The 26,713-nt window shown below is 40.2% G+C and overlaps 2 protein-coding genes across 2 annotated transcripts; both read right to left on the bottom strand.

The window, feature by feature from the left end:
- Positions 1–3,836: 3,836 nt before the first annotated feature.
- On the bottom strand, positions 3,837–10,987 carry LOC139291498 (arachidonate 12-lipoxygenase, 12R-type-like). Its single transcript, XM_070913545.1, has 15 exons — positions 10,967–10,987; positions 10,611–10,782; positions 10,025–10,229; positions 9,807–9,888; positions 9,426–9,548; positions 9,213–9,316; positions 8,573–8,739; positions 8,272–8,415; positions 7,865–8,068; positions 7,577–7,663; positions 7,297–7,466; positions 5,870–5,991; positions 5,622–5,722; positions 4,804–4,974; positions 3,837–4,691 (listed from the first exon to the last, which is right to left on the bottom strand). Exons 2-15 carry the CDS (start codon positions 10,755–10,757, stop codon positions 4,512–4,514), a joined length of 2,007 nt encoding a protein of 668 aa, XP_070769646.1. The 5' UTR covers positions 10,758–10,782; positions 10,967–10,987; the 3' UTR covers positions 3,837–4,511.
- Positions 10,988–19,078: 8,091 nt separating this feature from the next.
- LOC139303334 (hydroperoxide isomerase ALOXE3-like) lies at positions 19,079–26,278 on the bottom strand. Its single transcript, XM_070927113.1, has 14 exons — positions 26,117–26,278; positions 25,451–25,655; positions 25,233–25,314; positions 24,837–24,959; positions 24,616–24,719; positions 24,051–24,217; positions 23,750–23,890; positions 22,776–22,979; positions 22,482–22,568; positions 22,202–22,371; positions 21,179–21,300; positions 20,929–21,029; positions 20,157–20,327; positions 19,079–19,955 (listed from the first exon to the last, which is right to left on the bottom strand). Exons 1-14 carry the CDS (start codon positions 26,258–26,260, stop codon positions 19,782–19,784), a joined length of 1,995 nt encoding a protein of 664 aa, XP_070783214.1. The 5' UTR covers positions 26,261–26,278; the 3' UTR covers positions 19,079–19,781.
- Positions 26,279–26,713: the final 435 nt, after the last annotated feature.

Consider the following 26,713-nt stretch of genomic DNA (forward strand, 5'->3'; position numbering starts at 1 on the left):
GATAGGATTGGTTTTATCAGGCTACAGTACACGTTAAAGGTAAGACTTTATGAATATGGTAGTGTTTAATAATGTAACTTCTCTGTAACATTTTGGTGGAGTACCTGGTGAGTCTCCACTCTTATGTGGGGGGGTGTGATGACCCCTCCTCCGCTTGTTTGTGACTTCTGGTGTTCTCTTGTGTTTCCTATTGTGTAGGATACAGAGTGGCAGAGGTGTGTCAGGAGGAGCCACATCTGATTGCTCTTCCTGCCTGACATATAAGAGGGCTGGATTTGGCAGCCCTCTCTCTCTTAAGCCAGAAGGGTTTTGTTTGGTTGTGTTTTGGGTTCTGTTAGAGTTGCTTTATGTTATCCATTTTATTTACATTACTTTTGCCCACACTCATGCACTCCCTACACCACTGATAATACTGATTTACCAGTTTCTTTGTTCTTTTGTTTATTGGTTAAATAAATTTATTTTGTTTAAACCGTCATTATGTGTGGTTTTGAAGAGACAACCCCCTGACTGTTACAGCCCTGCATCTCAGTTAATGCATGCTGAAATATTGGGTAAGCAAATTACTCTTGTAAAGCTGTTTTGCCTTTACTGGCCCAATCTGTTATTGTGAGCACTAGATGTTGCTGAGCTGCCCCTCTTCCACAGGAAGCTACACCCCATAGTGTAGGCCACTGCATTATTTGGTTAGGCTAGTGTACTGCCCAAGCTACACTACAAGGTGTCTTCCAACGCAGCACCATTGCGTACAACACTGCTGTGTTGTACTAGAAAACCTTATAAGTTCACCCTCCACTGAGGGACAGAGGTGACAGCTACCCAGCTTCCCATCTTCCTGACACAGACAATGAGGAGATATGTAGGTGCTCTTCTCCACCATGGATTCACGACACTTTCATCCATGCTCATCTCTCAGAAGGGAGGACTAGAACATTCCAGGAATGTTCAGCCCCTGCCTCTGAACCAGGGAGAACTGTAGCTGCTAGCTTTGTCTCACCTTCACCAGAAAGGACCTCACAGTGTCCCCCGCCCTGCAATGCTTGAGCTCATGGCTAAAAAACATTGAACATTTTGACCCAGACAACTGTGATCAAGACGTCGAAGATTACTTTACGGAACTAGACCAGTCTAGATGACCTGTCCCATGCAACCCAAAGGGTGAAAGTTGTGTGGAAGACCATCTCTAAAGCTTTCCATAAGTTCATACAATCACAAACTCCCAGTGTCAGAGATGACTACAAAAAGTTCCGTCAAGCTCTAAGAGAAGAATTCTCTTCTATTGCTGAAGATGCCACATCAGTGGTTGCAAGCCTCTTAAACATTCCAGTCATGAGCATCCCAGAGATTATTACCAACACTTGAGGCATGCATACTTCCAGGGAAAGAATGCACCAGGCTTAGAAGAAAGCGGCACCTTCAAGTCCTTGTTTTTGCATTACCTTCATCTGTGTTTGCAATCTCGTTGCAACTACGGCACGTTGAGATAAACTCTCAGTGCATGAGATAAGGAAGGACACTTGGGAAACTGAGGTCACTCCTAAAGCAAAGGGAAAAACAACTGAGCCTGTCAGCTCAAACACCAAATCGTCACCCAGATCCACTGCCTCAAAAGGTCACCCCCGGCCTCAGAGGGGTGCAGGGTTAATTCAACAAGCGTCGGTCTAGCTGCCCCCGTCGCCTCTCCTGACACCTCGCCTGGATGCGACGATCAACCCAGGACGTCAGCTCGATCAGCCCGTCCAGCAAAGAGGGGAGGTCGTAGGAAACCAGCTCGTCCTTGATGTAATCACCCAGCCCCAGCAGGAAGGCGTCACACTGAGCGGGCCTTGGTGCGAAAGTCAATGGCATAGTCAGCGACGTTCCGGCCCCCCTGCCTCAGACTCAGCAGCCCTCTGGCGGCGTCCGGACCTATGTTGAACACTCCGAACACCTTCCGGAGCTCCGTGGCGAAGGCTTGAAACGAGGAGCAGGCAGGGGTTTGTCGCTCCCACTCAGCCGTTCCCCACAGGCGGGCTCTGTCAGTCCAGTGGTTAATGGTAAACACCACTTTAGCTCGCTCGTGGGTGAAGGTGTAGGGCTGCAGGGCAAACAGGATGAAACAGTTTGTGATGAAGGAATTGCAGCCCTCCAGATCTCCAGCGTAACGCCCTACCTGACTCAATTCTTTTTTTCTTTTTCTTGGGAAGAAACTAATTGTACAAGCACTGATAAAGTCAACTGATAACATTCTGGGGGTTGATTTCCTTCTTACCTCTCCTTGTCTTAACGAGAAAGGCAAAGAAAACTTCCTGGTTAGTCATGCTGAAAACATGGTCTATATTTTTCATTACAGCATAAACCTCATTGTTCATTTCTGAAGAAGTAACTCATTGAAAGAACAGTATTATGGGAGTTCAATGCAATCCCACTCTGAGGAACAAGACAAAAATCTCTCACAGTATTGTCATACTTTTAATGGCCAGAGCATGGTACACAACACAAAGTTTAGTTTGTAATATGCACTCAGATGAGAAGCTGTTCATTCCCTTTATACCTTTTGTTTAAATGTCCCAGGCTGTGATAAATGCACAGTCCTTTGTCCCACAAAAGTGCTCTGAAATGGGCATCTGTATGTTTGCTTTTAGGGTGAATATTAAATTCCTTCTCCCCTATCCTCCCATGTACAATCTTCTGAAGAGATTGTAGGTAGATTAAGACCCGCCCAGGTAGATAAAATCCTAATACCATTTTTTTTTTAAATCAAGACATTTGTGCACCAGCGGGTCTGTCTGTGGAAACACTTCAAACAATCACGATTGCATGGCCATAGTGATGTTTAAGAATATGTGAAGTTTGCACGTAGAACTTAAATTCACAAGAGTCCAGGAAACATGAACAGCAATATTAAAATTTCAGACAAAAGAATAGAGTATCAGCGTGAAAGGCCTCCTCCAATGGACAACATAAGCTTAACAAGAGCTGCTCCTCACTGAGTCACCGGGGAGCGTAACCTGCTGCAGGGCTCCTAATGACAGAGCCTCACAGGCAGACCGGCCTGCACCTCCCACTGTGCTGTTGCTGCACAGCCACCTTTGGAAGTCAGCTGAAACGCTCTCCTCTCTCAACAGGTCGGGAAGTATTGGCAAACCTCCATCTTCTGCTGTGATAAGAGTTGATGTCGAATAAAAGAAATCCCCTTTAGAGAAGTTGATGCCCAAATGTTACATTAACGCTGCCTTTTGTTTGGATAATGAAATCACATGCTTCTAACTTCACTATCGCCCACTGAGTAAGGTTTATCATTCAAGATCTTGTATTCATCTGTTTATGTTCTTCATCATGTACTCTTATTCAGTTATTAGACATTTTTAAATAATTGTGCTCATTTAGCAGCAAGAAGTTGTCTGTGTGTTTTTCTTTGGAGCAGAAGACAAACGTAAATGTATCAAAAAGAATTCCAATTTCTTCTGACGAGACTGATCAATTTAAGGATTCATTTGGTTTGTTTATTTCCTTCAACATGAAGGTAGTGCCCCTTATTCAAATGAAAGAAAATCTTTAATTTTAAAGTAGTAATCATCTACATGGGTATACACCATTCTACCTAATGTCTGGTAGACATCCCCGGCTCCCAGTCGACCTGATTTTTGGGCTCCCCACCAACAATGAGCCATGTGGATACAGTGAGTATGTCCAAACTCTACATGACTGTCTGTCACAGGCCTATGCCCAGGCCAACCACGTGTCTCTGCAGGCTAAGCAGAAAAAGTACTATGACCAAAAAGCAAAGAGTCAAGTCTTCAGTCCAGGAGATAGAGTCATGGTCAAAGTGTGTCACGTGGAGGGGCAGCAGAAACTGGGAGAAAAATCTGAGTTTTAATACAGAGATTAAAACAAGGACTGATTTTATTACAGAAACAACTCCCTCATGGACAGGGAAGCAAGATCTCTTTCTCTGGTGACAGGAACCTCCTTTCTTTTTCAGAATTAAGTTAATATTAATATTATGTTCTTAATTATGAGTGTTTGTTTTCACATGAGATGAAATGGACACACAGTTCACTCAGAGGTTTCGTCTTCCTTTCAGTTATTGCCTATTTTTCCAACATACAGATACATTTCACACCATATAGTAAATCTAACAAAACATAGGTACCTAAAATTTTTCATACTTCATTATGACAATAAGTCTTAAGGAGCAGTTTACTTCTAAAGTGTTACAATCAAAATGCAAAATAATATTTTTCCCACAGTAATTTGATTTGATTAGATGCCCTGTGCATTCAATGAAGAACTAAGAAGATGTGATGTGATGAGATTTAAGATGTTTTATGATTTAAAACAGTAGATTTTCACCACAGTTTAATCAAGAAGACTGTATAAAAATCACAGATAAACATGTAATGATCATATGAAGTAGTTTCTGTCCACGACAGTATCAGTTAAAAACAAAACATGCAGTTCCTCCCTTTCTAACTTTTGTTAATATGAAGCTGAATTTGGCCAAAAGCTGAGGAGGTCACACCTGATATTCAAACTGCCACACTATTTTCTACCTCTGTTGGATCCAGGTATGTGTATGGGACATCCAGACTCCTGTTTCTGACTTTGATTTTTACACTTAACACTTCAAGCGCTCCTTGAAAATCCTTTATCAGCTTGCAGGGAATCTTCTCACTGAAGTAGTCTTCCGGGTAGTCGCCAAGAGGGACCTGATGAGATCAATGATACATTTAGAAAAATAATAATTCCCACAAAAATTATTATTATTATAGTTATTTATGATTTTTTGATTGTGATTTTTGTAAAGTCTTGGGCACTTACGAAATCAGAGGACTGCCGGCTGAGTAGCCACAAGGTGGACATTCCATGAACCGTTGTGTTGACATCAGGTAACGTCTGCAGCATCGTGTCCTCGCTTGTTTTCCCTTTTGTGGTTGGTGGAGGAAGTTGCAAAGAGGTGGGAGCGTTGGGCATCCAGCCACCATAGTCAAACTGCAATGAATGAATGATTGACAGATGAGTGATAAATACTTTTATCATGTCAATCTGTTGGTCAGTCGGTCCACTACTTTGGTCCACACTGAAATATTTCAACAACTATTGGATGTATTGCCATGAAATTTGGATTGGATTAAAAATTAGTACAGACATTCATGGTCCCCAGAGGATGAATCCTAATGACCTCCCTTCCCTTCAAGATAACAGTAATAACTTTGGTGATCCTCTGACTTTTCATCTAGTGCCATCATCCGATCAAAATGTCCAGTACTTTGGTTTGTGACCAAATACCTGCAAAACTAATCACATCAGCCTCAGCTGTACTTTGTGTTTTGTGCTAATTAGCAACTGTCCACATGCAACATTGTAAGCTAAGATTGTGATCCAACTAAACATTATAACTGCTCAAGGTCAGCATGTTAGTGTTGTCCTTATGACTATGGTAGCATGTGTTGCATTTAGCTCAAAGCACCACTGTGCCTAATAAGTACAGCCTCACAGACTAGTTCATATTAAATGCTGGCTTACAATACACAAAGTCACGTCTTTTTTTGCCAGAATTCATTCATCTCTCTCCAGTTCAGAGAAAACTGCAAAATCTCATCAACCCAGTCCACAAAAATAGCACTGAGAGCATTCACCTGTCCAGAGTTCACGGCTGCGTGCTGTGCTGAGCAAGTGAAGATCGCCATGGTGACAAACTTTACCAACCCAGCCACGGTGGTGAATGACTGTGGAATTCCTACGAATTAGAGAGAATAAACTGCATTACTTAAACGTCTAGATGACTAAAATTAAAGTTTGACTTATGTTTGCATTATGATAATATATTGGTACATAAATATGCACATTTATCATCATGAAGACTGAGCTTTTCTTTAAAGCTCACCTGTGTCTGCTTGGGAAAGGAATCCCTGTTCAAAAATGTCCAAAATCCACTTCTGCAGTTCGGAGTCTTTCTGGACCTCAGCGTCATCCTTGTAGTAGTAGCTGAGCACTCCTTCCACAAACCTTTGATAAATGTGGATAAATTCAGTGAAACACATCCCTAGTTGAATTATACATTTCTTATAAAGCAGAAATAGGACGCTCTTTTCTAGACGTTTTGATCTCTTTAGAATGGTCAGTTCTGTTGTTTTTGAGACTTTGGTGCAATATTTAACACAGTGGATCATACACCTTTAAAGGAATAGTTTGACATTTTTGGAAACATGCCTATTCGCTCTCTTGCTGAGAGTTAGATAAGATCGATACTACACATTGGGAAAGAACAGAAGAAGGGGAATAGGAGTTTAGTAGTTGATACCTTTTAGATTATGGACAGAAAACCCTACACACTAAGGTAAGTCTATGGTAATAAGACATTTTGGGCCACTATGTCAAGTTGGCTTCAAAGCTCGGTGGACTTCCGGGGGCTTGCTACACACATGATGACTGATAAAAGAAATATTTTATGAGAAAATCAACTGAGTTACATAAGAGAACAAAAGCTGGCTAATAGAGAGGGCAGGGTTTTGGCTCTCTTACTTTCCTATACTTTCCTAACCTTGGTGCGCATGATCACTTATTGAAACAGCAAATATAACAACATGTATTGTATCTCCAACATTGACTGTCATTCTCTGGACAGTAAATTGCTTGATTTAAGTTTACAGCATACTGGCTAATACAGCCTCAGTCGACTGTAAATGATGTCAGTGCAGCCAGATACTTCTCTCACTAGTGATCAGTAGTGGCAAAATCAAACCTCCACAGAAAAAGTCAAAATAATAGATTGGTAACAAAATGGCTGATTAGTCTGAATATGAGGCTACGCTCTCATTGTGAAGCAGGATGGCCCGGCATCATTTACCAGAGTGTGGAGTACAATCTCGGGATGAGCTCAATGGAATAAAACGTACCCTCTAATCCTACATTTGTATTTTCAGGTTGCTTTTCTGTGAGGATTGGTGCTCCTTGCTGGAGCAATCTGATTAACACAGATGTGTATCCTTTGTGCTGGCCAGCTGATCTGTCCTGTCCTTCTTACCATCACTTCAGCTCTTTGCTTGGTTTCTAGCATACAACTATACCAGTTGTAATTAATTACTTTCTTCCCAGCAAGTGGAAAAGGAAAGTAGATCCTGTACTGAACTCTCTGATGTCAACCCTCACCCTCTTCTGAGTCATACAATGTGCAAAGCACGTTTTTCCACTTTAGTGAAAAGTCTTTTTACTGTATAGCATGGCAACTACACATCACTAAAACATCCATGATTTTGCATCAATATCATATAAATTATAAAGATAATGCAACATAGAAACTGCCTATAATACCTGTGGATGATTTTCCAAAGCCTGAGTCCATCATCCCTGTAGTGGAAGTTCGGCACACCCTCCAGCCCGCGCTCAGCAATGTCGTCTTGTATGCAGAGGGAGCTGTAGGTCAGTGAGGACAGTGATCTCTTCAGGACTGTGATCAAAGCCTCTCCACCAGAAGCTGCAAACTAGGGAACAGTCAAATATGTGAGGAATATAGTTATAGACAAATACTGTACATGATATTGAAAATAAAATCATTGTTTAGGTAATGGTCGACTGAGAGTGTTGGTATTACCTCTGTGAAAACTCCAGTCTTAGATATTAGAAGAAGTCGGGCCATGTTGTTGATCTGCAGAGTGTAGCGAGTGTGAGGTATGAGGAGCTGAGGGAAAGAGGGAGCTCTGTTAGTCACACTGTTAATGTTAATGTTAATGAAGTCAGAAATCACCATTTAGCAGTGTGAAATACTTGCAAATAAATACACACAAAAACATTATGGTTCATTAACTGTGGAAGATACAAAAGTCAGCAAGTTGAAAAAAACTCTAACGACAGTGAGTTCAGTATTTTCCTTCGCTGTTACCTTGTACAGTGGATGCACCGCGGGCACGTTGCGCAGCAGTGACACTGCAAAAACTTCAGCCAGCAGATGAGTGCGCAGCAGGTGAACGTTGAGTTGATGCTCATTGAAATCTGCACTTCTCACAAAAATCTTTGCCGTCAACCAGTCGTACTCAGAATCAGTAGGGAGAAAGATGGGATTGTCATCTGCTGGAGTCTGCTTCAGCTGCAGGAGAACAAAGGGGGATGTGGTTCATTCAGTCCATTCCATAAATTACCAGCACTGGCCAATAATGTTTAAGAATGTTCTGTAATTTTCTGTATGTTTGCCTTTTTGCTACAGGTTTGTTCTGCTTGGCAGGTGTGTTAAAGAACACTTTCAGCAAGGCGAATGCTTCCTGTTGCAGGGGAATCTACATCTTATCTCACCTGAATAGCGATTGGCATCAGCGCATCATCAGGTGTTTTGTGGAAAAGGACGAGTGGAGCCATCAAGTACTGCTTCTTCCCATTGATGATGTTTGCTTCCAGTCCATCCAAACGCTTGTAGTCACACAGGTATATGTTGCCTTTCTGTTTGAAATATTAGGGAGGATGAGAAATTATTTGACTCGTGTGGATATTTCATATATTGAGTGAACATGTAAATGCAACATGCAGTTCCACATTTAACATGTCATGGGGGAAAACATGATTCAAATACAAAGATTAATCAAAGTCAGACAATCACCTTAATTTCATCTGCCAAGCTGCATTGACCCTGGAGGAAGACCATGCCATCAGTGACAGGAAAGTTTTTGGGCAGGGCTGTACAACGTCGGATCAACATGGGGTTGACACCATTCAGATACTGGTACCCGAAAAATGCATCCTCCTTCCAATGTTTGTGGACATAGTCTGGAAAAAGAAGATGTAGATTAACTTCACTGAGGTTTGGGCCAGAAAATCTTCCTGTACCACTGTTATTAACTGTTCACTGCATGTGAAACAGGAAACTGGGAAACAATGTGTTACACAAAATTCAGAGTCACAGACGTGATTGGACACTGTTTTAGTTGTTCCAAAGTCAGTTGTCTTTCCAGTATACAGTTACTAGTCTTCTCGTGAGCAAAGCTTAAAATTAGGAAACTTGCACATGTTTAGATACATACACATTTCCTCATGTCACATCTTTTTCAATTTGATGAGCCAAGTACAGAGGCCTAGACTATTCAGTGTTCAGTAAAATCTAATGGCTTATCTCAGGAATAAAAACATTTTTTAGGTAGCATAATGAAATACAGTTGAATATCTGAATGAATACAGTTGAATGTTTGCTATCATGCATTCAATTTCAATTATTTCATTAAACTACCATGAGAGTTCAGTACCTGACATGACAGTCCGATTACAGCTGAACGCCCGACTGATAGCATCGATATCAGTCCACTTCTCTTTGCAATCAGCCAGTCCCTCCAGTTGCAGCTCAGCCAGCCTAGATAATAAAAGAAACTAACTATATAAATACCTGTAACTATCATTTTGATATGTAGGCAAGTAGGCAGGCACATAGATAGATATCTGACAGAAGTTGAGGACTTCACCCTGTGGCTGCAGTGAAGTAAAACTCCGTAGTCTTGGTGAAGGAAAAGCGGACCTCCAAAGGCAGAGAAAGAGGTCCTTCTGCCTTCATGCAGTGAGGTATTCCCTCTACATACACATCCCAGCTGGGAAAAGTAGAGAAGAGCAGAGTGGTGAGGAACTTTAGACAGTATAGATACCAGTGTATCTGCAGTATCTGCAAGCATGATATACTTGACACTTGTATTCATGTATTCAATACTGCAATTTTGCAACATATGTTATAACCCTGTAAGAATGCCATATGGTGGTTAATTTATCATTATATATCATGAATATATTCAACCAAAGGTGGAGGAGGTTTGGGTGTTTTTTGTTCCTGTGTATAAACTCTGAACTCTCACCGATAGTCTTTCTCTCGCTGCTTCAGTTCCTTCTCCCGACTGTACTGGCCAAGAGGATGGATGTCATCATAGACTTTCAGAGCTTAAAGAAAGAACCACAATAAGGTTTTAAATTGTTGATATATACAGTATGTTGGCATGTATTTGCTCCAGCCTCCTTACAGTTACGCTTTCAGAACTTTCTTTAATGTCTTCTGTGGTCAGTGAACAGCACAAACCTGTTCCCTCTCTGAAGAAGTGCACTTCACTGTCAGTGATCCAGCGGTAGATGGGAAAGTTGTAGGTGTCTCCCTCAGGGGATTTCACTTCCACCTTGTCCGGGAACCAGTTGTCTTCAGGGAACAGTAGGAGACACTGTTTGTCCAGCTCTATCAGAATCAGCTTTCCAATGGAGACGGGGCAGGACACGGTGAAAGTAGACACCTGGAGTAATGAGAGAAATGGTTTGAAAACATTTATACAAGATATGATGATAAAGTGTATTTAATAACCAAGAACTGAGCTGTAATGTCCCAATAATTAGCATACAATTACTGAATGTAGAAGGGGGATAAAATAAAACTTGTGAAATATAATGACACTGCATAAAATACCAATATCATGGAGCTCATTGATTTGGGATTATTTGTTGCTTTGGTCACTTTTGTGGCCGTAGGTTGCAGAGTTGCAGAGCAGCACATATCCTGTTGTTGTCTGGGTTGGCGAGCGTTTACATCAGCTTCTCTGAAGTGGTATTTAATAATCTCTTATAGGCAAAGTTGAAGAAGTGTGTTATACATTTAGAGAAGGATATTTCAGACTTACTGCACTTCTGTTGAAGGATGTGGCAAAACTCATGAGCCACTGGTGTTCGCTCTCCCCTTCTGTGCCCACCAGCTTAATGTAGACATTGTTAAAAGTGGCGGCATAGATACGATCGCCAGTGGATACGGTCACTTCGTACTTTACCATTTTCACTCTGGAAAGCAGAAGAATCCTGGTGGGGAGAAAATGAAAATAACCATTCTCACCACTGATTAGGTTAAATGTCACAAGACAAACCTGAGTGTAAAACAAACAACAAAATACTGGTCTCATAACAACTAATATTAAATTGATCATTTCTCGATTACAGTGTAAATGTTGCTTAATAAAATTGTTTCATAAAGCATCTCTCTTACCTGTTAGTGAAGTTCCTTTGATGAACTGCTCCTTTGATAAAAGTCATCACCACTGATTTCTGTTTTTATACAAACAGTTTTGTGGGAGTGTCCAGTCAATATCAGCTCTGGTGATGGAAAGTTAATCCATGACTCATTACTGCACTTGATAAACCAGCTTTTCCACCTTCAAATGTGAGACAGTCATAGTCAAGATAAAAAAAGTTCACCTATACAGTTTATTTAGATTCATCAGTTAAACAGTTTACTGTAAACAACTGTAATTCAATTCAATTTTATTTATATAGCGCCAAATCACAACAAAAGTCATCTCGTGACACTTTACAAAATAGAGCAGGTCTAGACCGACTCTTTATAATGTTATTACAGAGACCCAACAGTTCCCACCATGAGCAAGCACAGACAGACAGACAGACAGACAGACAGACAGAAAGAGACAAAGAGAGAGAGATAGACGTAGAGACACAGACAGACAGACAGATAGGCAGAGATGTATGGCAGCAATAGCAGTAGAAATAGCAGCTATAATTATAATAATACTGGAAATATGACTGATAATAGTAGTTACAGCTGTAATACTAGCTGAGATTAATAATAGCAGCTTTAATAGTAACAGAACTACGACTAAACATAATAACTGTAGTGATGAGAGTCAGGCAGGCCCATGGCAGCAGCACCCAGGCGTACCAGGACCACGATCCACAGCAACCTGCGAGACGAGAAAGCACAAAGAAACTCCGAAGAAATAAAGTTAGTAACATGCATTGGACTGTGATGAATGTGCAAAGATGAAGAGGGAGAGGAGGAAAGCTCACTGCATCATGGGAAGTGCCCCAACAGTGTAGGCCTATAGCAGCATAACTAGGGGGCTGGTCCAAGCAGGCCTGAGCCAGCCCTTAACTATAAGCGTTATCAAAAAGCAAAGTTTTAAGCCTACTCTTAAAAGTAGAGAGTGTGTCTGCCTCCCGGACCCAAACTGGGAGCCGATTCCACTGGAGAGGAGCTTGATAGCTGAAGGCTCTGGCTCCTGTTCTGCTTTTGGAGACTCTACGATCGTGTTACGATGTAACACGATCGTAATCAATTTCTATGACATGGCAGATGCATACAGTAGAATATACAGTCGTAGCCATCTGAAATTGCCCAGCCGGAGGCTCGTTAGCTGCCAACAGGCTGGAATCCAGCGTCCAGATAATGTCCAGCTACTGGGACACTCTTCTTGTTGCCTAACAAGGCATGTTAAGATTCCAGTCAATGCTCCCATTTAAGTACCATTCTTTCAATTGCAATAATAATCACAGCAGTTTCATCTAGTTATTCATTGCAAACACAAGTTATAATATAATCCCTTGCATTTGTTTTGAAATGGATCATTTTTCAAACATTCTGTTCAAATGCACAGTAAAAGTAATTTGCTTTAATGTGTATGTCTGCGTTTTATACACACTGGTATCTGAATTTGGGGTTTCTCTCTCTCTCTCTGTGCATGTTGGAGTGTTTCCATCACACATGTTACATTAGATTCAAACATCCGTTGAATTTATAGAAATGGATGTTTGTCATTCAGAATAATGAAATCCAGCCATGTGGTCAAACGATGATATTACATTTTTAAAGAATTGTATTTCTATACTAGTTTTGATTATTATAGTTTTGTTTCCCTGAAACATATAAAAAAGTAATTATCTGCATTTTTCTTGAAGACCACCATTAAATTTGAAAATGATCTGAATAAGTGGTTAAACCTCTTTTTAAGGCCATGCTTTGTACAGTATGTTTCCCATACTTTGAAGTTAAAGGGGAAGAAAAATCTATCTGACAGTATTCATATTGCGTATGAACTTTTTGATGTCAACACTGAGTGACAAATTTCCCCTGAAATTCAGCCTGGAACCAGTGGGAGGTCTGTGGGTGCTGAGGGGCTGGATCACTGCAAATTCTCACCCCACCCACAGGTTTCCAACGTTGCTCCAGTGAAGTACTGATCACCTTACACAACTCCAAGATTGTGGTGTGTAGTTTCCTTGAGTCAATACTCATACCTCCTGCAGTTGTTTGGAAATCTGATTGATTTATGACTGCTGGCTGATTGGGAATCACCAGTGGCCCCATGATACATAAGTCACAATGATATGTTAGTGGTAACAGGCCTACACTCTTCTATGTCATCAGGGGACCCTTAACTTCGCACAATTTAAACAATAACTAAAACAAGTTTTCTTCTTTCTAAATGAGCTGATGTAAGAACCTGTGAACATCAGAACTTCTGTACTGAGTGTTTAGTCAGAGTGATCGATATTGGGTGATTCGTTTATGCGCTCTCCCTCCTGCCTGTCGGCGCATGGAGAGCTGCTTTTTTTCCCTCTTCTGCTCCTCGCTGGACTGTTACACTACATAACCTTAATCTCTTTACTTTCTCACAGCTGTAGGCTTTATTTTGCTCCCAGCCTTCATCCCCTCATGGAGAATGTCAGGTATTCTATTGTGCGGTGCCACTGGGGTGCATATGTGGTTCTATGTGCTATTCCGCATGGCGCAGTGGCTGGGCATGGAGCCCTTATTGTTTCATCTTGTGAAGTGTGTGTGTGTTTGTGCTTGTGGTACCGGACGGGCGAAGCCTATACGATACAGAACATCAGTTACATACATAGGGGGGGAAAAATTGTTTTCATGTTTTTTTTTGTTTGTGTGTTTTTAAAATCTTTTTTATTTATTTTTTGGTTGTTTACTGATTATTCTTATTCTTGGGAATAGCTCTCTTAACTGAAGGGAGGGAAGGAAAACAAAGAATATGATACAAGGAGATACAAGGTAGTCAACAAGAGAAAATGGAAAAAGGCCAGTAGTAAACTCCGAGTAACAATCTGCAAAAGCAAAATGTGTTTCTTCATGTAATATTGTAATTTTGTGCAGAGCTACAAAAGAGATATATTGTACACCCAGTGGTAGTCCGCTGTCACAAAGACGGGTATTGTACTTTTTAACTTTGTATGCAGCTATTTAGTCAAAAGAATGACGACTCCATACTACATTAAACTGTATTGATCATTGTTATCAGCTGACTTTTAAAACAATATTCCATGAAAAAGAGGAAACTATGGTATAGCCAAAAGGCCAGAAGAATGCATTTCGCTCAGGTTCACAGGCTAATCTTGACCGATTTATGCACCTGTCTCTAAGACGGTTTCTAAAACTTAAGTAACAGAAAGCTTCAAGTTGGAGCAGGTTTGCTGAAGTAAATTCAACTGAAAGCAACCTTATCTGTAACTGGAAACACTGCATATCCCAGTTATGTCGTCACAAATGTCAACAGATTTTGGTTGGACATCAACCAAAGTTGTGCAAACAAATTCCAGTCTCTGTGTATGTCTGTGTAGAGCTGCCTGCTTTGAGGATATCATAACCCAGACACATCAGCACACATTAGTACTCTGAGGACTGAAAAACAACCTCCTGTAAATGCTAATTGCTGATACAGATGGACAGCCTTTGACTACTTTAACACTGGATGGCTGAAGTGGAAACAAATAATACATAAAAATGAAGCAGAGTGTGTAATTTATATTACAATCAGGAGAAACAAAAAAAGCAAGCTTTGAGATCACAATACTGTATTATTGTGCGAAAAACAGCAGAGCAGTGTAACTTTTCCACACACAAGTGCTTATTCTAGTATATCTCACCTTGAATGACGTGAGAGTTGTCCTTCAGGAAAGAGTTATACAAGTATTTGGAGATGAAGGCATGCAGGCATATGGCGGAGCTGTGAAGAGTATGACATACGTGTGAAAGGAAGCCAAAAAGAATAAAAAGGAAGGTAGAAATAAAACACTCACTGCAGTGATAGCAGAAACTTATTTAAGAGGTTAGAACTGAACTGAGAGTCTTCACTATTGAAGTTCAAGTAGAGGAATGATGAATAAAAGAATAAAATCAAAACAGGTCATAATACTAATTTTTAGTCAAAAGAATTTCAACTTCTTCTACATTCAAATGTATTGATCATGATTATCAGCTGACTGAAACAATATTCCATGAAAAAGAGAAAACTATGGTGCGGCCAGAAGAAGACAGGCTAATCTCGACTGCGTTATGCACCTGTCTCTGAGACTGCCAATGTTTCTAAAGCTTAAGTAACAGAAAGCTTCAAGTGGGAGCAGGTTTGCTGAAGTAAATTCTACTGAAACCAACCTTATCTGTAACTGGAAATGCAGCTACGTGACCATAAATGTCAACAGATTTTTGGTTGTTGTTTTAGACGCAAACCAAGGTTGTGTAAACGAGCTCCAGTCTGATGTGCCTCAGCAGAGAAAGATTGCACAATGTGTTGTAATGTTAGAATACCACCATTATAATAATGTATAATAATAACTATTGAAACTTCTTGCCCTCACTATTGAAGTTCAAATGGAGGAATGATGAAAAGAAAAGTTTATAAAATGTGACATGAGCGCCATCTAGTGTCCAGTCATGTGCAGTACAATAAGGAATCTTGCAAATGAAAAAGCGAGAAAGAAAAAACAAGTCAAAAGAAATTGACAGGGGATTGACTGGCCCTGCCAGTAGACCAGGTCTGGGTGGGAGACCACCCAGTCTTTCTAAACACGCCTAAACTTGATGTGGCCCTGAGGAGATGACAGCAGCTCATCATACTGCTGGCAGCCTGGGATGTCCACCTCAATCTGTACCCTGAGCTAAATCTCACTAGACCATATTTCGTGGAGGTAGCAGATTTACAGCTCAGTGCAGAGACATCCCATCATAGTTTTTCATTCATTAGTGAACTTAGTTGAATTTCTGTTACACTATGTCCCTTCCATATTATGTCTAATTTGAGAAATTAATACATTGACGACTCGATGTAAAGTGATTACATTTTATTAAGAGATGTACATTCAGTTGCTCCAAAGAACAATCTGCAGAGCTGTTTGACAGCTACATTCATTGCATTTTCCATCCAGATGTTTTATTGAAAGTCATGGGTATGTGCCATCATTCCTCTTTTCAATCTGCAAAAGGATATTACACAGAGATACTTGGTAGAACACAAAGGCCTTTGGATTAGAATAAAAGTCCAACAGTCTCTTACAGTTCCTGAACCAGGAAACTATTGTGATGCCCCAAAACCTGGTTTCTGTGAAAAAGGATGAGCCATTATGCATCAATGTTATGGTCAATTGCCTTTTTTATGATTTGACTAACAGCAAACAGATACAAATGAACCTTTGACCCTGAACAGACAGCTCATATAGCTCAGTCCCACCAGTTGAAGAGTTCCAGAGAAGCACTAATGGACCTTTCTCTGTGATGAATAAGGAGAAAAAGACGTACCCGATGGGAAAATCTACATCGGCCCCATGATCAGTCATGTGAAGAAGGCCAAACTTTGCCAGCTTGACATTCCCCTGTAAAGAAAAAATATATCTTAGATTGACAACATTACGTTTAAGCAATCATTTAATTGACTTCTGTGTGGACAGACTTTCAGTCAGTAAAGATAGACATACATAAAACAGCAAAATTTTACCTTGCAGTCCATGAGCACATTGTGTGCGCTGAGTGCTCTGTGCACCATACCATGTTTGTTCATAAACTCCAGACCTTCAAGGACCTCATAGGCTATCTGCAGCACCTTCTCCGGGCTAACACAAACCAGAACACAACAGTTTGTCAAAACGTTTTGAGGGTCAAGTGGTGACTGGGGCACAGAAAAGATGATGATAAAGGATGTATCTACATTTTGTTGTGCAAACCTAACCTCGGCCAGTAGATGACAAGGTTAAGTCATACTATTTCCCTGCCCATCATACAATATCATTTATCAACAGTACCAGGTATAATGACAACCGCTCACTAGTGAAAGTGAAGGGAGAAAACAACAACGGGTTCATCACATATACTGTAATTACTTCTGAACAGTTAATGAAGATTTCTAATGATAAATGATAAAGATGCATTTAAGTTGTTTTGACACCTCTATGATACACAGAAATGCAGTCCAAAACAACAGCCAACTGAGCAAACCTGTGTTTAGCCCAGAGGAACCAGGGACTCAACTTAGTTCCAGGTAAGTTCAGTGAGAGTAAACATCAAGGACAGACTAACTGAAAATTAAATAAAATGAAATATGATAAAATGAGAGGACAGGATATACAATATGATTACACCCTTTTCAAAGGGCAAGACAGAAAGTCATGCCGTGTTTCCCTCTGGAGATGTCCACATATTGGCTGGAGTCTCGAGTGAGTGATGGTCTTGAGGATCTGGAACCGTCCCAGGATTGTTGGGGGAGTTGGGGGTAAGAGGGAGGCAATTGCTCCCACAGACATTGTGAGGAAGTGCTAAGGCAAAGAAGGTGAAGGACCCAGATGGATATCTTTGAAGGGCCTCATCTTGATAATGGATAATATATGCATAAGTCATGATGATATACAACTAAGAATGAGAGGAACATTCTGATCATCAGCGTAGTATATTATATTACCAGCAAATGTCTTATTTATGCTATTCAGTGTCAGCCAGGGGGTTAAAAACATGAACTAAATGTTAACTGCTTAACCAAAGTTAAAGCTTGTAAATGTTTATGTTAACACAGGCTGAGGCAAAGACTATAATTAGAGCAAGTGCAGGATTGTAAGTATGATATATTTACACCAAACAGTTGTACATTAACTTGTGTACAGCAATGCTGCAGTTCGACCCACTTTGTATGTAGTCATGTTAGAAAATAACTGCCTCATTGGTCTGGGTAGGAAACCAACCCAAATGTGTCTACTCAGGCTTAATGGGAAGGCTGTATTGTCATATCGACAGAATGAACTTGAAATTATCAACAAAATATTTTTGAAATAAATCCTTTTCCTGCCTCTGCCATGTGATGGGAACCGCTGAGTGAACATGATCAATGTTGTTTTTGTGTGACAAAGTAGTGCACAGAAGACAAGAACATAACTATGGTTGGTGAACTTCAAATCAAGTTGTCCTTTAATTGATTTTTTTTTTTTTGAAGAGTTAGTTTCTCGTTATAATTATACACAGGCAATATCCGTTGCCTCCTTGCAGTTCCCAACAGTATCCGATCTATAGAACACATGGTTAGCTAACACAAACTCAAAATTGACAGGCCTGCATCATATCCGGATACTGCAGAGATCTAGCCGCGGGGGCCTGAATCCGCCTCTCTGCGGCTAGCTGCTAGCTGCTATCTGATAACATTAGCGCGACTAGCAGCTGTCGAGCCCCCAGCTCTCTCTGAAACGTGTTGGGGTTGCTGCTCAGAGTCCATGTAAGTTTTAAAAACCTCTGTGTTTTATTTTATTGCTTAAAACTAACAAATCGTAGGCCGTCAATAACGTCTAACCAAGCCAGTAGCTTACCAGTGCTAGCTACATGAGAGTTAGCCTACAGTCAAGTCGAATTTCCTTGTCCAGGTGTAGTTGAAGGTACCAGGGGTCTCATTTATACACAAAACGGGCCTGAAAGAGGCGTAACTTCCCACGCAAAAGTTGTGATCTATAAGAACAAACTTGACGGGTGTTATCATAAACATTAGAACCAGCAGTGTTATTTGTACTTATGTTTGTAGTGAGCCATATTCCTTAAACACCTTTCAATTTGAATAGATATAAACCTCAAATCTGAAATCAAAGTCCGATTTTAGTTTTTAGTTAGTTTAGTTTAGTTTTTTCAGTTGTGTAATTGTGTGTAAAATGGCTGCTGCTGACGGACCAGTGCCATGATTCACTGTGACCTACGATTGATCAGCAGGCTCATTTATATGCATAAATGTTCATGTGGTGCTTTGCAATGACCATTTATGGTTGAATGTGGGCGTGTGTCATCTGAACTGGCTAATAGCTTACTGATTTAACTGACTACATATAGCCTACTAATTTACTAATTGCCTCAGAAAAGATAGGTGGTGCAGTAGAGTGTAATATGCATCAGCACAGTCATGCTAATATCAAACTGGCACATTTTGTTCATGAAAGATACATGTGTTTATACCATAAGAAACTTTTCAATGCAGCAGCGTAACATTTTTCATTTTACATTTGTAATTGTGAGGGAAATTATTTTTCTTTAGAGAGAAAAAACACCCAATATAGATGCTATGAAGCAGTTCTTTATTTCATGCAGCATGGGAGGAACACACCTCAGAGCTGAAAGTGCAGCTTCTCTCTGAGGCTAAGAAAATGCAGAGTTTTAATACAGAGAGAAAAACAAGGAAAGGTGTTTTACCGAAACAACTGGGAAGCAAGATCTCTTTCTCTGGTGACAGGAACCTCCTTTCTTCTACAGAATTAAGAATATTATGTTCTTAATGATGACTACTTGTTTTCACATGAGATGAAATGGACACAGTTCACTCAGAGGTTTCGTCTGCCCTTCAGTTATTGCATATATTTCAAATATACAGATACATTGCACAGCATATAGTAAATTTAACAAAACATAGGTCCCTAAAATTATTCATACTTCATTATGACAATAAGTCATAAGACGCAGTTTACTTCTAAAGTGTTACAATCAAAATCCAAAATAATGATTTGATTTGATTAGATGCTCTATGTATTCATTGAAGAACTAAGAAGAAGGTTTAGGATGTGTTTTATGATTTAAAACAGTACATTTTCATTACAGTTAAATCATTTAAGCTGTATAAAAAAATCACAGATAAACAAGCAATGATCACAGTAGTTTCTTTCCACTACAGTATTAGTTAAAAACAAAACATGCAGTTCCTCCCTTTCTCACTTTTGTTAATATGAAGCTGATTTTGGCCAAAAGCTGAAGAGGTCACACCCTCTGAAATTCAAATGGCCACACTATTTTCTACTTTTGCTGGAAACAGGTATGTGTATGGGACATTCAGACTCCTGTTTCTGACTTCGAGGGCTACATTTGCAAGTGCTCCTTGAAAACCCTTTATCAGCTCGAGGGGAATCTCCTCACTGAAATGGTCCTCCGGGTAGTTGCCAAGAAGGACCTGTTGAGATGAATGATTCATTTAAAAATGTTTATCAAACATAGACTATTGGAAATATAATGTTCAGTTGAAGGAAGTGAGCAGGATTTTTTTCAGTGTCTCAAAGGGGGTGTTTTGGCTCTAATGACATATTGACCTACTTTACACAACTTGAACAGAAATGTTATTTATGTAATTCTTCATGAAGTCTTGGGCACTTACGGAGTCAGAGGACTGCTGGCTGAGAAGCCACAAGGTGGACATTATATTAACTGTTGCGTTGACATCAGGTAACGTCTGCAGCATCGTGGCCTCGCTTGTTGTCCCCTTTGCGGTTGGTGGAGGAAGTTGCAAGGAGGGTGGAGCGTTGGGCATCCAGCCACCATAGTCAAACTGCAATGAATGAATGATTGACAGATGACTGATTAATACTTTTTGAAACCACGCCATGTCGGTCCACTACTTTGGTCCAGACTAAAATAGTTCAACAACTATTGGATATATTGCCATTAAATTTGGATTGGACCAAATATTTGTACAGACATTCATGATCCCCACCATAGACTGTAGATATGAATCCTAATGACTTTGGTGATCCTGTGACTTTTCCCTTAGCACTACCATGTGGTTTGCCTTTGTGGCTTTGAGAGAAATGTCTCGACATCTTTCTGCTTGATTGCCATTAAATTTGGTTCAGACATTCATATTCCCCTCAAGATGAACAGTAATAACTAAGTAAACATTATTCCTGCTCAAAAATCAGCATGTTAGCATTGTCATTATGAGTGCTCAAAGCACCACTGTGCCTAATAAGTACAGCCTCACAGACCCACTAGCATGGCTGTAGCTTATATTAAATGCTTGTTTACAATACACAAAGCCAGATGTATTTTTTTTGGCCAGAATGCATTCATCTCCCTCCAGTTCAGAGAAAACTGTAAAACCTCATCAACCCAGTCCACAATAGCATTAAAATAGCACTAAGAGCATTCACCTGTCCAGAATTCACGGATGCGTGCTGTGCTGAGCAAGTGAAGATCGCCATGGTGACAAACTTCACCAACTCAGCCACGGTGCTGAATCTCTGTGGAATTCCTACAAATTAAAGAAAATAAAAGGCATTACTTAAAGACGTTGAGATTACTAAAATTAAAGTTTGACTTGTGTTTGCATTATGATTATATATTGGTACATAAATATGCACGTTTATCATCATGAAGACTGAGCTTTTCTTTAAAGCTCACCTGTGTCTGCTTGGGAAAGGAATCCCTGTTCAAAAATGTCCAAAATCCACTTCTGCAGTTCGGAGTCTTTCTGGACCTCAGCGTCATCCTTGTAGTAGTGGCTGAGCATTCCTTCCACAAACCTTTGAGAAATGTGGATAAATTCAGTGAACCACATCCCTAGTTGAATTATACATTTCCTATACACACTGCAGTAGTAAGACACTTTTTTTCTAAGACAATGTAATGGCCATCTACCAGCACCTCTGAATTTTACCAGTTAACATATTGTATCTCTTTTGCTTAAACTAAGAAACAAACACAGAACTATGAAAATGACAAGCTGTGGTTTTTCGAGGCGTTAAAGGCTGCAACTTTTTCCTGGTTAACAGTGGCTGGGTGCAGTGACTTCCTGGAGACTCATGGTTCCCTGGAAAACCCTAGGAATACTTTTGAAGTTCAGAGAGATCTTCCAGTCTTTATGCTAGCTTAGATAATCACCTCCTGGTTGTATTCAGACACCTGTCATAGCTACAGGACACCTTCAATGCTTGAGTTTAGGGATGCTCCTCCACTCACCTTGCCTAGGTTCTCTATTAAAGTAGCTCAGGAACATTTAGAAAATGTCATAGCCAACTGAGTCTAGTCAATCAAGAGCCAGTAGCTAAGGTTTAGAGCACCCATTTACTGTACTGTCATCTCTTTAAGGCATTGTTAATCTAACACTGAGGCCACTTGACATTTAAAGGGCAAATCAACAATAAATCAAACAGCTGAAAACTGATGCAGCCCTGCTCTTAATGGGTTGAGACACCAAGCATGTTAAAGCTGAAGTAACACCCCATCAGTGATGTCAAAGTAGGTGTTTTGCCTTTTCTAAAAAGGCTCAGTCCTGAGTGCTTAAAACCTGGTCTCTGCCATTCTTTTGTGTTATACTGAGAAATGTTTCTAATATTTTGTCCATGCCATTTACAGCAGCATAGGTAGACTACTGTTAATATTAGAAACATACAAATTATGAACATAATGACGAATGAATAATACTTGTGAATGATTTCCCAAAGCTTAAGTCCATCATCCCTGTATTGGAAGTTCGGCACACCCTCCAGCCCGCGCTCAGCAATGTCGTCTTGTATGCAGAGGGAGCTGTAGGTCAGTGAGGACAGTGATCTCTTCAGGATTGTGATCAACGCCTCTCCACCAGAAGCTACATACTAGGGAACAGTCAAATATGTGAGGAATATAGTTAGAGACAAATACTGTACATTATATTGAAAATAAAATCATTGTTTAGGTAATGGTCGACTGAGAGTGTTGGTATTACCTTTGTGAAAACTCCATTCTCAGATATTAGAAGAAGTCGGGCCAAGAAGTTGATCTGCAGAGTGTAGCGAGTGTGAGGTATGAGGAGCTGAGGGAAAGAGGGAGCTCTGTTAGTCACACTGTTAATGTTAATGTTAATGAAGTCAGAAATCACCATTTAGCGTGTGTGTGTGTGTGTGAAATACTTGCAAATAAATACACACGAAAACATTATGGTTCATTAACTGTGGAAGATACAAAAAAGTCAGCTAGTTGAAAAAACGACAGTGACTTCAGTGTTTTCCTTCGCAGTTACCTTGTACAGTGGATGCACCGCGGGGATGTTGCGCAGCAGTGACACTGCAAAAACTTCAGCCAGCAGATGAGTGCGCAGCAGGTGAACGTTGAGTTGATGCTCACTGAAATCTGCACTTCTCACAAAAATCTTTGCCGTCAACCAGTCGTACTCAGAATCAGTAGGGAGAAAGATGGGATTGTCATCTGCTGGAGTCTGCTTCAGCTGCAGGAGAACAAAGGGGGATGTGGTTCATTCAGTCCATTCCATAAATTACCAGCACTGGCCAATAATGTTTAAGAATGTTCTGTAATTTTCTGTATGTTTGCCTTTTTGCTACAGGTTTGTTCTGCTTGGCAGGTTTGTCTTTTCAATTCATATTTTCATTTAATCCCTTCTACGTGGAGGTCAGAGCACACGGTCAACTTCAGAACAGCAGTTTCTCAGTCTTACAAGCGTTGATGTTTGTGTGTCTAAATTCACATCTTTGACAGTGGGAAAGAGGGAGGCAGGCTTTAAATGTTGCTTTTTCTCTGATCCATATTCCTCATATATGTTTACACTCTATTACTGTAAATGTACTAATGATATTTCTGTTTCTACACATGACATCTACAGTATTGAATGTCTGTCTGTCCTGGAAGAGGGATCACTCCACTGGTCCTCCTCATCCGGATCATGAGCCTAAGGACAGTGGGTGTCTTATACTGTATTGTACAGTTTGGCAAGTGACTTGACTTGTTTTTGCATCAGACTCAATTGTCAGCCTGTCAAACTTGGATATGGATATAGGAGGAACTTTTTTACATGGCTGGGGCTGAGGCAGGAAGAAATGAATAACCTTTCAAAGGAGAGAAAATTCATAGCAGCCATCTGGATACTAGCAATGGTAGCTGCTACTTGCAAAAAACCCTGTATCATGTTTAAAGAACCCTTTCAGTAAGCTACTCTAACTACCCGCTATACTATTAGCCATATTTGGGTGCTGATCTCACCTGAATAGCGATTGGCATCAGCTTATTAAGTGTTTTGTGGAAAAGGACGAGTGGAGCCATCAAGTACTGCTTCTTCTCATTGATGGTGTTTGCTTCCAGTCCATCCAGACGCTTGTAGTCACACAGGTATATGTTGCCTTTCTGTTTGAAATTTTCGGGAGGATGAGAAATGACTTGACTCACGTGGAGTATATTTCATATACTGAGTGAACATGTAAGTGCAACATGCAGTTCCACATTTAACATGTCATGGGGGAAAACATGATTAAAATACAAAGATCAATCAAAGTCAGACAATCACCTTAATTTCATCTGCCAAGCTGCATTGACCCTGGGGGAAGACCATGCCATCAGTGACAGGAAAGTTACTGGGCAGGGCTGTACAAAGTCGGATCAACATGGGGTTGACACCATTCAGATACTGGTACCCGAAAAATGCATCCTCCTTCCAATGTTCCTCGACATAGTCTGGAATAAGAAGAAGTGGATTAACTTCTTTGACTTTCAAAGTTTGGGCTCGAAAATCTTCCTCTACCACTGTTACTAGCTTAACTGTTCACTGCAAATAAGTATAGTTACTAGTTTTCTTCTGTCCACTTTTAAGCAAAGCTTAAAATCAGGAAACTTGTACGAGTTTAGATACATACACATTTCCTCCTGTTTAATGAGCAAAGTAAAGAAACCAATAGACTATTTAGCATTCAGCCATATCTAATGCCTTATTTATTCATATTATTTATTATATTCATTTATAATTTTTGGGGGGTAGCATAATGAAATACAGTTGAATATCTGAATGACTACAGTTGAATATATACTATTATGCATACAATATCAATTATTTAATTAAACTACTATGACAGTACCTGATATGTCAGTGTGTCGGCAGCAGAACACCCGAGCGATATCATCGATATCAGTCCAGTTCTCCTTGCTATCAGCCAGTCCCTCCAGCTGCAGCTCAGCCAGCCTAGAAAATAAAAGCAAAGAGTAGCTTTATTATGCAGCCTTAAATCGTTTTTTGATATGCAGGTAGGCACGTACATAGTGACATAGATACATATCTGACAGAATTTGAGGACTTCACCCTGTGGTTGCAGTGAGCAAAAGCTCTGAAGCCTTGGTGAAGGAGAACCGGACCTCACCAGGCAGAGAAAGAGGTCCTTCTGCCTTCATGCAGTGAGGTATTCCCTCTGCATACACATCCCACCTGGGAAAAGTAGAGGAAATCAGAGTGGTGTGGAACTTTAGACAGACTCAGTGTATCTGCAGTTCTAATTTAGAGTATGCAAGCATAATATACTTGACACTGAATAATGCAATTTTACAACATTTTATAGCATAATATATTTTAATAAACCCTGGCAGATATAACAATGTCATATGGTGGTTAATTTATCGTTATATATCATGAATATATTCAACCCAAGGTGGAGGAGGTTTGGATGTTTTTTGTTCCTGTGTATAAACTCTGAGCTCTTACTGATAGTCTTCCTGTCGCTGCTTCAGCTCCTGCTGCCGACTGTACTGGCCAAGAGGATGGATGTCATCATAGACTTTCAGAGCTTAAAAAAAGAACCACAACAAGGTTTAAAATTGTTGATATATACAGTATGTTGGCATGTATTTGCTCCAGACTCCTTACAGTTTAGCTTTCAGAACTTTCTTTAATGTCTTCTGTGGTCAGTGAACAGCACAAACCTGTTCCCTCTCTGAAGTAGTGCACTTTGTTGTCAGTGATCCAGCGGTAGATGGGAAAGTTGTAGGTTTCTCCCTCAGGGGATTTCACTTCCACCTTGTCTAGAAACCAATCGTCTTCAGAGAAAAGTAGGAGACGTTGTTTGTCCAGCTCTATCAGAATCAGCTTTCCGATGGAGACGGGGCAGGACACGGTGAAAGTAGACACCTGGAGTAATGAGAGAAATGGTTTGAAAACATTTGTACAAGATATGAAGATAAAGTGTATTTAATAACCAAGAACTGAGCTGTAATATCCCAATAATTAGCATATAATTACTGAATGTAGAAGGGTGGACAAAATAAAACTTGTGCAATATAATGACACTGCATAAAATACCAATATTATGGAGCTCATTGATTTGGGGTTATTCATTGTTTTGGTCACTTTTGTGGCCGTTGGTTGAATTCAATTCAATTATTTATATAACGTCATCTCCTGACACTTTACATAAAGAGCAGGTCGGTTGCAGAGTTGCAGAGTTGCAGAGCAGCACATGTCCTGTTGGCATATGGCGTGTGAGTTGGCAAGGGTTTACTTCTCTAAATTGGTATTTAATAATCTCATAAAGGTAAAGTTGAGGAAGCGTGTTATGCACTTAAAAATAAAGAGGGATAATTCAGACTTACTGCTCCTATTCTGAAGGCTTTAGCCCCCTTGAGCCACTTGTGTTCGCTCTCCCCTTCTGTGCCCACCAACTTGATGAAGACATTGTTAAAAGTGCTGGCACGGACGCGATTGCCAGTGGATACAGTCACTTCATAATCCTTCATTTTCACTCTGGAAAGCAGAAGAATCTGGTGGGGAGAGAATAATAATAACCATTCTCAGCACTGATTAGTCTAACTGTCACTAGATGAACCTGAGTGTAAAAGAAATTATAAAGTATTGATATCTCAATGGAAAGGGCATTAGTAAAATGTATTATAACAACTAATATTAGCTGAGTCTGTTGTCACTTATTACAGTTTAATTGTTGCTTAATAAAATTGTTTCCTGTACCTGTTAATGAGGCTAAGAAGTTCCTTTGATGAACTGCTCCTGTGATAAAAGTCATCACCACTGATTCCTGTTTTTATACAAACAGTTTTGTGGGAGTGTCCAATAAGAGGAAGCTCTGGTGATGGAAAGTTGGACATGTATGGACATATACTGCACTTGCGAAAAATCACAGGAAGATGGTGTAATTAATTACACCTTAAGACAGCAATAGTTTCCACCTTCAA

Source organism: Enoplosus armatus, chromosome 2, assembly GCF_043641665.1.
Source record: "Enoplosus armatus isolate fEnoArm2 chromosome 2, fEnoArm2.hap1, whole genome shotgun sequence".
NCBI classification, from domain to species: domain Eukaryota; kingdom Metazoa; phylum Chordata; class Actinopteri; order Centrarchiformes; family Enoplosidae; genus Enoplosus; species Enoplosus armatus.